This window comes from Furipterus horrens, unplaced genomic scaffold, assembly GCF_987537825.1.
Source record: "Furipterus horrens unplaced genomic scaffold, mFurHor1.1.pri manual_scaffold_12, whole genome shotgun sequence".
Classification (NCBI taxonomy): domain Eukaryota; kingdom Metazoa; phylum Chordata; class Mammalia; order Chiroptera; family Furipteridae; genus Furipterus; species Furipterus horrens.
In genome coordinates this window covers 96,200,970-96,215,514 of record NW_028327182.1, presented here as the reverse complement: position 1 = coordinate 96,215,514, position 14,545 = coordinate 96,200,970, and the positions used below count along the sequence as shown (strand labels likewise).

General features: G+C 46.0%; 1 protein-coding gene across 1 annotated transcript in view; it reads right to left on the bottom strand.

The window, feature by feature from the left end:
* VEGFC (vascular endothelial growth factor C) overlaps positions 1-4,777 on the bottom strand; it is a 70,903-nt gene extending 66,126 nt beyond the window's left edge. The window contains exon 1 of the mRNA XM_090258113.1: positions 4,248-4,777. Coding sequence (XP_090114239.1) covers positions 4,248-4,391 — 144 coding nt within the window. The 5' untranslated portion in view covers positions 4,392-4,777. The remainder of the gene's footprint in view (positions 1-4,247) is intronic.
* Between the last annotated feature and the right edge of the window lie 9,768 nt (positions 4,778-14,545).

Here is a 14,545-nt window from a genome sequence, read left to right as displayed (position 1 = left end):
GCTATGTCTTTTGGGCACCCACATCATGAATAACCAATCCTCCATGACCCATGGCATGATGGTCAGAACCTGACACTGGCCCTATACAATGTGACCCCATTCACGTCTACACACTCATTCTCACTGAAGAGCCTTCATTCTTACCCTGTAGAACCCCTCCATCCTATGTGCCTTCTCGCCCTCTCTCCCATCCACAGCACAAAAGGGGGCCCTGTGCTCGATGGGAACACTCTTCCAAGTGACAACCCAAGTTCTGCTGTATGTCAAGGTACCCAGACCAACTCGGCCTCACGGATGACTTTCTCACAGAAACTCCAGGACACAGGCATTGCTCTGCTGCCAACCATTCCCCTGATGTGTCAGAAGTTTTGTGCTGGAGTCTTTCTTTTTTGTACCTGAGTTGTGAGCTTCTTGAAGAGAGAAAAATGGCTTATGTGTCTTAAGACGCCCCATGACTAAGAGTTTCCCTTGCAAAGTCAACAATTATATAAGGAAGATGATAAAAACCAATGACATTAACCACTGTTACATACCACAGATTGGTGAGTCTAAAACTGTCACTGTGCAAGAGAATGACTTAGGATGGCTGTGAAAATGGTGAATGCCTCCAGCCAAACTCAGATATTTGATGGATATCAGATAAGAAACAAAAACTTCAAGCCCTCTAAGGAATTCTGCTGCAGTTAGCACACAGATGGTATTTTGAAAAACATCAGCACTAATGAATTTGAAACAGTAAATAAAAAATAAAACAATTATACAAGTATGCAGAATTATAAACAACGGAGGAAGGACATCTGGCCTGTGGCAAACTAGCTGTCATTATTAGGAAGTTTTTTATGATAGACACCAGAAACTATATGTGTCTTTATTATGGCAACTAAAAATAGCTATTCTTATCAAAGCAATTAATGTTATTAATATTAAGCTAATTTACTTCTTTTGTATTTAAACTGTACGCGTAGGGATGTTTGAACTTATTTGTGTAAGACAGAAAATAAGATATGACATTTGTTTATTCAATAATATTTCATTGTCTAGATTACTCAGTCAGTTGACACAGATTGTAAATCTTACGTTGAGCCTGGTCTTTAACATAGGCATCTGCAATGTAAAATATGCTCTCCTTGCACTTATTGTTCTAAAAACATATAAGGATCTAGGTATTTATGCTCCCAGCCCAACCCACTTTATAGATAAAGGTTCTACAAGGATATTTCTTTTTTTTTTTTTTTTTTTTTTAAATGTGTGTACAGAGAGGTCAGGGTTATTTTCTGGTTAGTTTTATTTATTTTTTTATTTTATTTATTTTATTTTATTTTTTTTACTGTGTGGTTGCCTCTCACTTGCGCCCCCATCTGGGGACCTGACGTGCAACCTAGTCACGTGCCCTGACTGGGAATCGAACCAGCGACACTCCACTTGCAGGCTGACGCTCAATCCACTGAGCCACAGCAGCCAGGGCAGGATATTTCATATGACATAATTCTTCCTTTTTGTTGTTCTTATAAACCAACTCTACCTAACCTCATGCCTGCAAATGACTGTAGAGAGCAACCTAGTGTTTTTTCTAGGTTTTGCAGTTTTCTTTAGTGTGATGATAATTTTAAATATTTTCTCTTTTTCCCATCATGTGCAACTAAATTTTAATTGCATGATAGGCAACCTTTTGCTTGCCTTACTTTTCTGATGTTGGCTAGGCTGCACTAACACCCTTCAGAGAGACACTTGAGGACTTTTGAGTAAGCCATACAACCACAGGTAAGTAGAAAGAGGAACCTAATAAATTCACATGTAAGTGGAGGACCAAGGATGTCTTACTTCCATCTGTGATTTCACCTCTAGCTGTTTTGAATGGCTTTGGGGTGAGGTGAAGGATTGCATAGCTAACCTTGGTTCATAGCTTGTGAGTTGTTTTATATTTTTTAAATATTAAAAAGGCTTTCTAGCCCTGGCTGGTGCAGCTCAGTGGATTGAGTGTCAGCCTGTGAGCCAAAGGGTCGCTGGTTCGATTCCCAGTCAGGGCACATGCCTGGGTTGTGGTCCAGGTCCCTGGTGGGGGGCACGTGAGAGGCAGCCACACATCGATGTTTCTCTCCCTCTGTTTCTCCCTCCCTTCCTCTCTCTCTAAAAATAAGTAAAGTTAAAAAATAAAATCAAAAGGCTTTCTAAGTGTAAATTATTGGAGATTATGTAGAATTAGAACCTTCTATTTACCTTCTGAAATATCTTCTTGGGGCCTATGTAGTTCACAGAAAAGTAACGATCGGTTCCTCTCTAGGCCTTCAAAGCAAAGGAGGCAATTGTTTAGGCCACGCGGGAGAGTCACGAAGTCTGGACCATGTCTCCTGCAGGTTCACTGAGGGAATTAGTGACACGCGTCCCATCCGCCTCTACTCAACCACCAGACGCACTTCAGCGCAGGAACAATAACACATTGCCTTGTGGTCTACGGAACTCAGAGACCAGAGTGATATCTGATCACGTGGGAAGGAGTCCACGCCGCACACAGAATATCCACCCATAGGCACCACACAGAACGTAAAAGGGTGGTCCAACAGGAAAAGCAAACAAAAAATGCAGACATTCACGACAAAGGGAAAACTTGACTACAGCACCAATGAAGACAGTTTTGAAAATTAAAAATAAATGACCTTTTATTGTCCAACTGCACACCTACACATCTCTCTTCCCCCCCGCCCCCACACACATGCACACACGCACGCACCCACGCGCACGTGCAAGTCATTCAGGGTCGTCCCAGCAGTGAACGCCTCTCATTGGGACTCTTAGCTTATCTGGGAAGAGTTCTCCTTTCACCTCCCACTTCACACTTCCCTCCTGTGAACCAGAGTGAGGTGCCATAGACCATGCACATAATAGTCTGACTTTGCAGAAAGAGAAAGTGAAACTATGGGGAAGTGCCAGTGGGTCCAACACTGTATTTCGGTGGCTTAAGGACAAGGAAGACATTCTCATGACAACAGCTGTATGTACCCGTGTAAACATGCGCATTAAAAGTTATTTTACGACCCGCTTAATGCATTCTGTTCTGCAATTTAACAAATACTATTTTTTACCTCTGAAAGTGTTTCCTTGACCTCTATATTCTGCTATTTGAAAGTTTTTCCCAAAAATTTAAAGACAAAAGTAGTCTGGTTTTTACAAATGAGTCTTCTTGGTCTTAAAACGTATTTCACAATATAACTGTAGAGGCAACTTAATTTCTATACTTTCGGGGTATGTTAATCAATAAAGTCAACCCCAGGCTGACAGCTTCTTCCCTTGCCACCAGCTGAAATAAAGGAACGCAGTTCAGGTTCCGGCAGGGGACCGCAAGTGTTGGAAGGGAGACATCCCAGAACATGTCCAATAGGGAACTTCAGCATTTCAACCACTTGTAAGCAAGCATATGGTCCGCCCTTAAGTCAGATCTGGACTTTTTAGGTAAATATACACTCTTTCAGAGAAGCAAGTAAGAAGCAAAAATCCACAACTCCTTTTTGCAAATCAGAATGGCTCAAAAGGCTCTTGGGAACACTTTTTAGGCAAAGATTTAACACGCATAGTTAAAAAACAAAATCCACCTTACTTTTCAGAATTTTATGACCAGATTTCAGAAATGCAGAGTGGCTTAAATTGAAAAGTCACGCCTGATTGTGGCCTGCTTGACTCCTGTGGCATCTCCAGTTTGACCAACTTCCTCCAAGGGACTCAGAAGTGCTCAGCGCTCCAGCCCGGTTACTGAACTCCTCTGTTTTTCTCTCAAGCTGCGCACTCACTGCACACAGCGCTCCACATACCGGGGACTGTGCGTGGCAACTTGCCTGGGGGAGGGGGGGGGCGCTGCGTCCCGGCCCTAGGGGTGTGATTCCCACTAATCTGTTGGGGAGAAAAGGGCCACCGGACCCCAGTGAACCCAGCTCTCTGGATCTGCGCTCCCTGCACGGGTTCAGGACCCGCTGGGCGCAGCGCAGGGACAGTTCTCAAACAGGTTCCGAGATCCCCGTCACCAGCCAGCTCTCTGGGCCCTTCACTCCCCTAACTTGCTTTCCTGCTTAGTAACAACTTTCTGTGAAAACAGGAGAAACTTTTCTCCCAGGAACCATTCGGTCCGCTCGGAAACTTTGGATCTGGCAGACACAAGGTGACACACGAATGCACGCGTAGCCGGCGACCTGACCCCCGCGCCCCTCTGCCCCCCAATCCGCAGCCCGACCGGACTCTGGCGCGCGACCCGCACCCACCTTGGTCTCGCCCTCCTCCGGCTCCGCATCCGAGAAGCCGAGTCCCGACTCGAAGGCGGCAGCGGCGGGCGCGCGGCTGGGACCCGGGAGCAGCGCTGCGGCGAGCAGGGAACACGCCAGGGACAGGGCGCGCAGCTGGCGCATGGTGGACCGGCAGGGGCGCGGCGGCCGCTCCCTTCTGCTCGCCCTCCGCCCGCCAGCGAGCCCCGCGCTGACCCCCGAGGGCGAGCCGCAGGCGGCCCTCCTGACGTCGCACGTCGCCGTCCCAGCCAGTGCCAGCGCGAGGCGACAGGGTCAGGTACCAGCCTCACAGGAAACCGGACATCCGAGCTCCCCGCGCGCGCTCGGGGCCGGGAGGTGAGGCTGGGCGAGGGCGGACGGCTCCTCGGCCCGCGTGGCTGCTGGTGCTTTTGGGAAGGAGGGGGGCCAGGCCGAAACCCCTCGGCGATGCTCGGCCCCTCCAACCCCCCGGGGCGCGCGTCCCCTCCTCTCCGCCCTTCCCGGGAGCAGAGCGCGCCGGGCGGCCACGGCGGGCGGCGGGCGCGGGGCTGCGAGGCCGAGAGCGCGGGCGGCGGGCGGGCGCGGGGCAGGGCATGGCTGATGCGCCCTCTGCCTGCGCTTATGTGAGAGAAAGGCCGAGGGAGGGCGCGTGCCGGCCCGTCCGCCCTCCCCTTCGCTCTCCCTCGGAGCGCGCCCCTTCCAGCTCGCCGCGCCCTCGCCTCCTCCGCCGGGCCCCACCTTCCACCCCTCCGTGTCCTCCCCGACCCTCCCTCCCTGCCCCCTTCCCGGGCCGCAGCCCGAGGAGCCGGTGCAGCCCCGGGTTGGGCGGACAGCGGGCCCATCATTGAGGCGATGCGTCCACGCGGGGCAGAGTGGCAGCGGGAGAAAGCAGCTTATTGGGGACAAGGGGACCCCTTTGTCCCGGGCCGCCCCAACGCCTGTTCGCCCCCCCGCGCATGTGGCCCGCTGAGCCCTGCTCGAGGTTTGGAAATAGCCCCGGAGTGCTGACCGGCCCCAGAGAAAGTCATCGCAGTGGCGGGGACCCTGCCGGGACTTCGGGACCACCCGCAGCCCTCTTTCCCTTGGTCTGGTAGCTTTAGTTGCCAGTAAAGCGAGAACGACCGAGTCCTCTGTGCAGCGAGGGCCATGGGGATGCGCGCGAAGGACCCCTCGGGAACCCCAACTTCGGGCCCAAATCGCCAGGAACAGTAGAGAGACACAGGGCCACTTTCTGCAGGAAGTTAGGTTTAAATGAGAAAGGGGCTGATAAAGAGAGGCATGTGGTCAGCATATTGTAGGAAGTGGCATCTGCAGAGGAGTGACTGCATTTGCCCACCGCAACATCACCCAGGGGCCGCGGGGCGCCGAGCGTCGTGCTGGTCTCCCTCCTGCGGGCAGAGTGGACAGGTTGCAGAAGACCAAGCTCCCGGGTTGAACACCACCAAGGCGGCAAGGCTTCCTTTCCCTTCTGAGCTACTTTTAGAAACGCAGATGGCGGAGGTTTAGGTGGAGAGGACCGTCCTCAATCTGATGGCACTCACTACAAGTCCTGAAACGCCCCTCTCACATCTGTACCTGAAGACTTCAGGACCTCCAGGGTCAGGGGCCATCTGGTCTGCGTGCGCCCATTCGCTTCGCCGACGGCCAAGGTTGCTGAAGAGCCTTTCCTTTCTTCCTTGCTTTTGACCCCTGGGCTTGACATGAGAAATCTAAGCTAACATCCATATTTTTGAAAAATGTGTTATGTTCTCCCTGTGCTAGCTTTCCTCCTAGCGAAATATCTTTTTTTTCTTTTTTAACAACTCCAAGTTCCCTCATCAGCCATAATAGAATTTTCACTTGTCCTTCATTTAGCGCGCTGTTCACAACGTGACTCGGTTCCTAAAGGGTCTTCCTTGTCCAGACCCCAGAGCAGTTGCTGACGCAGCCTCGGGTCGAGTTTATTTCCTGGCAGTCAAACCCCGGTGTTGACTCACATCCCACTTGAAATCAATGGAGCTGCTGAAGAACTTCTCACGTGGACCGCTGTTTAGTCACGTCTGCTTGACCCTGCGTTTGTGAAGTTGGCTGTGTCCAAGATTTGAGCTTTGACATTTACCTTTATTAAATCTGTCCCCTCAGAGTCACTCCACCATCAGAGCTCGTTGAAATGTGTCGGGATGCCGGCCCTGCCAGCATGCTCATCCTCTTGTTCTCTTTCTGCTCCGTGCCTGTTTGATCAAGTCGCCATGTTTGTCTTTAATACCAATAAAGAGAAGAGCTAAAGCCCGGGAAAGGATTTAAGTAGAAGCAGGTGTTTCCTGTTAACCATCCCCTGTTTCCGTGTTTCTGAACTTCGACTGCACTTGAAATACTGAAAGGAGATTTCGGGGGACTAAGAAGTACAAACTGACAGTTTCACAAGTCATGGGATATAACATACAGTGTAGGGGATATAGTCAATAATATTATAATAAGTCTGTATGGTGTCGAGGGTACTAGACTTATTGTAGGATCACTTTGTAAGTTGTATAAATGTCTAATCGTTATGCTGTATACCTGAAACTGATATAATATTGAATGACAACTGTAATTGAAACACACACACACGCACACACACACACATGCATGCACACACGCATGCATGCACGCACCTGAGTGCACCATCAGAGATTCTGGTTTGATTGGTCCAGGGTGATTGTCAGGATTGTAATAGGCAATGAGTTGAGAATCTCAGACATTTCCAACATTCATGGGACTTAGCATGGTGTGAAAATCATCAGAATCAAAATGTATCAAAAATGTTCCAAAACTATGTATTATGTGTTTCATCTGAAATATAGCAGTAAGCGTATCGAGACTCATTTCTCTCAAAAATGTTATGTTCCTACTACAATTATTATTTTTTAACTAAAGAAAATGCAGGCAGAAAGTGAACATGACTTAGATGAAAGATAGACTTATATCAATGCGATTTAATTGTGCCTTCTAGGAAATGTTAGCCCAGGAAAGAAGACTGGAAACTAGTCATTAACTCTACTGTTTGCTTCAGGAAATGCCAACAAATCAATATATTGAAGACAGTGCTCTTCCTCTGGCAAAAAGTCTGCTTATCAATAGCAGAGCCAACTTACCGAGACTGTCGCTGCCTGAGTCAACCAATCCTAAACTACTGTACCCTGGAGTTGGCCCATCCTACTTAGTTCCCCACTTGGAAGGACCCAGCTGAACCTACTTGAGTCCTGACTAATTATTCTAATTCTGACTTACCTCTTCTGAGACGCTGGTAAGACTGTCAAAATAAGTCTCCCTTACTGCATGACTTCTGTTAAACGTAACTTTCGGTTATGGAAAGGTCTTTCTGTGATATTTTGGGGAGTTCAACCACCTGCCAGCCCCACTGAGATCCCATTGATACCTTCCCCGCTGCCAAAGCCAAGACCCGCAGTTCAGAAACAGGGGAGTCTCTGAGGCCTCCAACGATGGGCTGAGTTTCTCATTAGGTCTCAGTTCTGATTTCTTTTTGTCAAACTTCCAGATGCTGAGGGTATTTTGTCCCCTAAGAATCCCTTTTAGGAATCTTTGGATTATCGGATTGGATTTGAAGACGTGTGTCTGGTGGGAAGCTGCCTTGTTACTAGCAACATTGTTTTCCGTCACTACTTTTTCTGGCCTTTTTTTGTTGGTCATTGATAGTGGGAAGCTCCCATCCAACCCTACACCAAGCACATCAGATGTCCAGGTTTGCCCTCAGGGATGACCTCGCCCTTGGGCTGGGGAACCCAAGACACAAGGTAAACCAACCACCGACCTGACCAGCCGTCGCCAGATGGCCATGTGTTTATCTGACACCAAACCCAAGGACGTGTCTCCTGCAGGCCAGATTCCTGCCTCTTACAAGTAATTACATACTAACTAACACATGTGACAGTCTTCCTAAATGACATAACTTAGCAACAGTAGTTTGGAATTTCAGTGGTCACTGCCGGAAAGTTTTCATAAGAGCAAAATTGTTCATTTAAGAGGTATCTTAGATAAAAAGGGGGTAAAATGGCAAGCATCCATTGAACTGTGCCTTTTTGATCGATATGACAACCTTACAAGAGAAATTCATATTCCACAATGGCCTCTAAATGTCCTGTGGAAGAGACAAATGAAAAATGTGAAAGACTATCTCTCTTTTAGAACCGCCCACATCATAATTTATGCCTAAAAGCTTTTATCTTCTTATTCTCTTCCATACTGTGGCCTCCATTGTCCCCGTCCCGACACTCTTTCTGGCTAGACCTCCATTCCTTCGAGGCAGCCAGAGACCCTGAATGTTAACCAGATCGGAGCAAGACCCTTATGGTGGGATTCCAGCCCTGATCACGGTCTGAGCTGAGAGTGATGTTCAAAGACTTGCCAAAGCTTATGTCAGATAGGCAGAATTTTAGACAGCTATATGCAGTCATTCTAAGAACATGTAATTCAGGGTATCCAAATACACATCAATTTATTTATGTGTTATTATGAACCAATAAAATTAAATGGAAAAAGCTCTGTGAGTTCCCTGAGTATGGTTTGAGAGACCTCAAATTCCATAATAAAACCAGAGAAACAACTATAAATATTAGACACCGGTTTTGGAGACCATAACGCCCAGACAAATGAGAAGATGAACACATTGGAGACCGCAGGGGTAGGCTCTTTCCCAGCCCTAGAAAAGTGTGGATGTAGAACTTGGAGCACATACAACTCCAGCTCAGATTCTCTGAGTGGCCTCAAGTCAGAAATGGGGGATTCACTCTACAATCCAATACTGGAATGGGAAGTATTCACACCCCTGAGCAGTGAGACTCGAGGGGAAAAAGGAAGTGGGAATCTGTGCAGCTGCCCCAATCAAGTGTGAAGCACCTCAGTTCCCACCGCCTCTCCAACCCCCAAAGATTCACGCTGGGAAATACCCTTGGGACCCAACACCTGCTGCGGCACGTTGGAGGAGTGGTCCAGAAGCATCACATGAGGATGATGGCCGGCCTCCTCCGCGGGGCTACTTAGTTTCGCCAGAAGCCTTCAGCTGAAGCTTGCAAACACTTGCTATGAAATTTCCCGCCCCAAGTAGGGCAAACTGATTGTTCTATTTAATTTACATCGGTGAGAGAATTTTCTTAAGGCTGCTGAGGATGTCTTCAGGTGCGCACTCCACCTGCACCAGGTTAATCCTGGTAACTGTGCAGATGGGCATGGATAAGAGCTCCCGTCCAAGGGTACCTGGGAACACTTACAAATGCACTCATGCACTCACACCCTGCTGCGCTGTTTGAACATCCTCATCAAGGCATGCCGGTTTTCAAGGTGAAACAAGACATCTGTTTGCTGCAAAGGTAGGTTCTGACACACACACACACACACAAATTACTTCAATTCCAACCCATCTCTCCGCCAGTACAGGCACTCCCTGTGCTGGGTTATTTACTAGAGAACGTTGCAAAGGCTTGCTGTTTGTTCAGAAATGTTATTGTCCCTAACACTCACAATCCTCATGAAAAGCAGAGAAAGTTGCTGGTATTTTTAAACTCAAATGAGCGATCATTGACTCTAACCATGAGAACACAGCACAGGCCTCTCTTTAAGGTTACGTATTCAATATGTGTCCCCCAGTTTTGGATTTTGCCTCCCTTTGGGCAGACATTGCAGAACACAACATGGGAGTCATGCAATGTAATCAGTCTTACCAACAGGTGTGAGTTGCATTTCCTTCATATTACCACAAGCAGCCTCTATATGACCTAGAAAGAAGAGACGTTGTCATCTGGAAAAGACGTCATTAAAACAATGCTTAGGTTCCAGCCAAGATGGAAGCGTAGGTAGACATGCTGCACCCCCCTCACAGCTAAGAAGGTATCCCAACTACCTTAAAACAAACAACCAAACCGAACCAACCAAACAAAAAAACAAACAAACAAAAAACAAACAAGCAACAACCAGAAGTTCCAGAAAATTGAACTGCAAGGAAGTCCAACTAACAAAGAGATAAAGAAGAAACACTCACCCAGACAGGTAAGAGGGGCGGAGCTGGGGCAGAGAGGACACGGTGTGGTGGCAGCAGTGGAGGCAGCAGGACAGGGGCTGTTGCTGGGTGATGGAAAGCACAGTCATACATTTTAAAAGTCAGGAGGGACACCTGGGGAGCACTCCCAGCCCCAGACCAAAGCACACAGCTCATGGTTCTAGAGCTGGGGAAAATAAAGCTTCATTGCTTCTGACTGTGAAAACCAGTGGGGGTTGGGACGGAGGAAGAACTGCCAGTCTCTCAGCAAAGTCAGCTATGGGAAGTGGGAGAAGTGCCTGGAAAGGGGGTGAGTGCTGGGCAAATGGCATCATTTCTTCTCGGACCCTCCCCCACATACAGCGCCACAACATGGTGAAACCAGTTGCCCTGCACTGATGAATACCTAAGGCTCCGCCCTCTACAACATAACAGGAGCAACAGCTCTTCCTAAGACACAGAGGCAAACACAGGAGCCTGTCAAGTTGAGGAGACAGAGAAGTATGGCCCAAAAAGGGGAACGGATCAAGGTTCCAGTGGGAGAACTAATCGAGGAGAAGATAGCCAACCCAACTGATGAGGAGATAGCCAACCTAACAGTTGCAGAATTCAAAATACTGGTGATAAAGATGCTCACATGATTGACAGATATGCTTCAGTATGGCAAATGCAGAAGGGAAAAAGTGAAGGCTAAGCTAAGTGAAACAAACAAACAAAAAAATTCACATGAATCCAATGGTGAAGGGAAGGAAACTAGGGTGCAGATAAAATTGGAACTTATGGAAGAAATAAATAGTCAACCAGGACAGAAGGGGGAAACAAGAATTGAGAAAAATGAGGAAAGGCTTGGGAACCTTTGGGACAACTTTAAACATGCCAACATCCAAATCATAGGGGTGCCAGAAGGAGAAGAGGAAGAGCAAGAAATTGAAAGCTTATTTGAAAAAATAATGAAGACAAACTTCCCGAATTTGACAAAGGAAATAGGCATACAAGTCCAGGAAGAACAGAGAGTCCAAAACAAGCTAGACCCAAGGAGGACCACACCAAGACACATCATGATTAAAATGCCAAAGGTTAGAGATAAAGAGAGAATCTTAAAAGCAGCAAGAGAAACAAAGAGAGTTACATAAAAGGGGTGCTTATAAGCCTATCAGCTGATTTCTCAAAAGAAACTTTGCAGGCAAGAAAGGACTGGCAAGAAGTATTCAATGTGATGAAAAGCAAGGACTTCAACCAAGATTACTCTATCCAGCAAAGCTATCATTTAGAATGGAAGGGCAGATAAAGTGCTTCCCAGACAAGGTAAATCTAAAGGAGTTTATCATCACCAAGCCATTATTATGTGAAATGTTAAACAAATTTATTTAGGAAAAAGAAGATCAAAACTGTGAACATTAAAATCACAAAAAACTCACAACTATCAACAACAGAACCTAACAAATAAAAACAAAAACAAACTAAGCAAACAAGTAGAATAGGAACAGAATCATAGGTATGGGGATCATTTGGAGGATTATCAGCTGGGATGGGGGAGGGGGAGAAATGGAGAAATGATGCAGGAATTAAGAAGCATAATTAGTAGGAACAAAACAGACGGGGGGGGGGGTTGTTAAGAACAGTACAGAAAAGGATGAAGCCAAAGAACTTATATTCAGGACCCATGGACATGAACTAAAGGGGGTGGGATTCCTGGAGGGAAGGGAGGTACTGGGCAGAGGGTAGCAAAGGGAAAAGAAATTGGGATAACTGTAATAACATAATCAGTAAGATATACTTTTAAAAAGTGCCTAGGAACCACAATGGAGAGGAAATCTTGGGTGATTTGGACGACTAGAACAGCAATTAAACTCAAGAGAACTTGAGAGAGTAAATATCTAGATTCACGTGTCCCAGCTAAAAAGACAGAGTGTTTAACCCTCTGGCAACAAGATGGACATCCCTTTAGGAGATTTAAAATTAGGGATTCTTAAGAAGTCTTTAGAAGTGGCTGGTCTTTGGATGGAGGGAGCTTCCACCACAGACCCTGATGGCTGCTATAGGACAAGGTCAACGCCTCCCACAACCTACAGAACTAGATTTAGGTGACAGTGGCCATGCTTGACTCTGTTGGGGTTTTTTTCCCTCCTTTGCTATTTCTCTTTTCGTGAATGTAGCCTTAGGGTTCTGGACAATTGACCAATGAGTGTTGTTTCTTAACCAGTGAAAAGTCAAGGAGTCCAACTTCAACACTGCTTTCTCCATCCTCAGTCAGTCCTTCCTGTGACTCCAGTGCTGGGAGAAACGTGTGCATGATTTGTCCAAAAGCAACAGTAAAGCTCTGTGTTTTGCACACATTTCCCTGTGAGGACTAACCAGCGAGTGCCAACCCATTGTTTTGAGATATTGGGTTTCATTCATAACTGGGCCCGACCATGAATTGGCGTTTTATGTAGAACAGAACAGCACAAGACAGGTAACCAAAATCCAAACCCTTAGAAAAGAGAGGTTTCTGCTTCCAATGAAACTGCACTCAAGGACCATTCCTCAGAGATAACGTCTGTAAACAAACTTTCCTGGAGGAAAGGCTCAGGAAGGGAGCCAGGACAGATGGTGTGTGTTTAAGGCCTGTCTTGCATTTGCAGACCTCACAAAGGAGGCTTGCTGTGGAGGTAGCTCTTGATTGCCTATCAGATCTACTGGCGGTGAACTTTGCTCAACCTCTCTTCACCATATGGGGTTTATGCGACTACTAAATTAGTTAATATATGTAAAGAACTTAAAAGATAACTTGGCATTTAATGGTCTCTCAGCACACTTTGGATAGAGCATGACGAATAATTACAAATACTGACACATTAATCTTTATTTCTTCCTTACGTTTATTGTACTTTTTTCCTGTGTTTTTCAACCTTGTATTTAAATGACTATTCAAACAGATATAAGAGTTTAACATTGACTATTTTAAGCACTTTGAAAGTTTCTATTAATTATATTCGTCCATTACCATTTATCCCCATATACCCTCAAATATGTTGAAAATTTTATTTTATTATACTTCTCTACCAAATATTGCTACCAACAAATCTGAGAACAAATATCCTTTATTGTCGTCTAGTGCTTATTATGTGTCTGGCTGTAGTTTAATGCATGGAGAAATTATGACGCAGAAATCATGATCTATATGATGTGAATGAGCAAACTGAGCTGTGGAGAAGGTATTTATGTTGCTTAATGCCATAGAGCTGGGGTCTGAGAGACGCTGGATTCACAGCAGTCGGGGTCCCGTGTCCGGGAGCTTGAGCACTGCTCCCTGCTGCCTCTTTAAGGATGTTGAGGCCATGCTTTTCCCTGGTAGATAACCTGCCATTTCTTGCTGGAGAATTTTAGAATGTTCCCTTGTCTTTCATTATATTGAAGTTTCCCATAATGTGTCCATACTGATTTGTTTGTAATCTCTTTGACACACTTTGGGTTCCTTCAGTCTTAATTCGTGTGTGTTTGCCTGTGTGTATGTGTTTGTGTGTGTAATGTCTGTGAAATTATGAATTATATGTTTTCAAATAATTTGCATAAACTATCTTTCCCCTTATATATTTTTAGGACTTCTTACATACAGATATGAACATTTTACCTTTATTTTCGTATATTAACTTTTGTTGTATTTATTCCACCAATTTGTCTCTTCCTAAAGCATTTTAGATGTTTCCCCTGATTTTGAATTTAATTTTCATGGTTTATATCAATAATTCTTCTCTTTCTTTCTATGTATATATTATATATGAATGTCCTGGCTTAGCACATGTTATGTAATTCACATTTCGATACTTTACTAGGATTACTGAAAGGATTGTTGGAATTCTACCACTCACCAGTTGTGATTACACATCCACATTCTGCCCCTGCCTGTCTGAGTTCCTCCCCTCCCTCCGAACCCATATGAAGTCTAGGAGTATTTCAGTCCATGTTTTTAGCCAGAGGCAATTACTCGATAAATTTCCTCATCCACACTGTTGGTCTTCCAAAAACCCCTATCTGCCCATGTTTCTCTCTTGCTAAAACCCCATCAGTAGCTCCTCATCACTCACCAGATTACACACACGCATGTTGGGACGGCTGCTTTCTCCACACTCCCCAGCATGCTCTGTCTCCTAGTGATATTAAATCACTTGCCTAAGCTTTGCCTTTGTTACTATCTAGTGCATTTTAATGTCCTAAGAAGTGTTTTCTTAGGGAATAAATAAGGCTGCAATTTAGTGTGTTAAAATATAAACGGTGGGATTTTAGCTTCTGCTAATGGCGGGGCGGC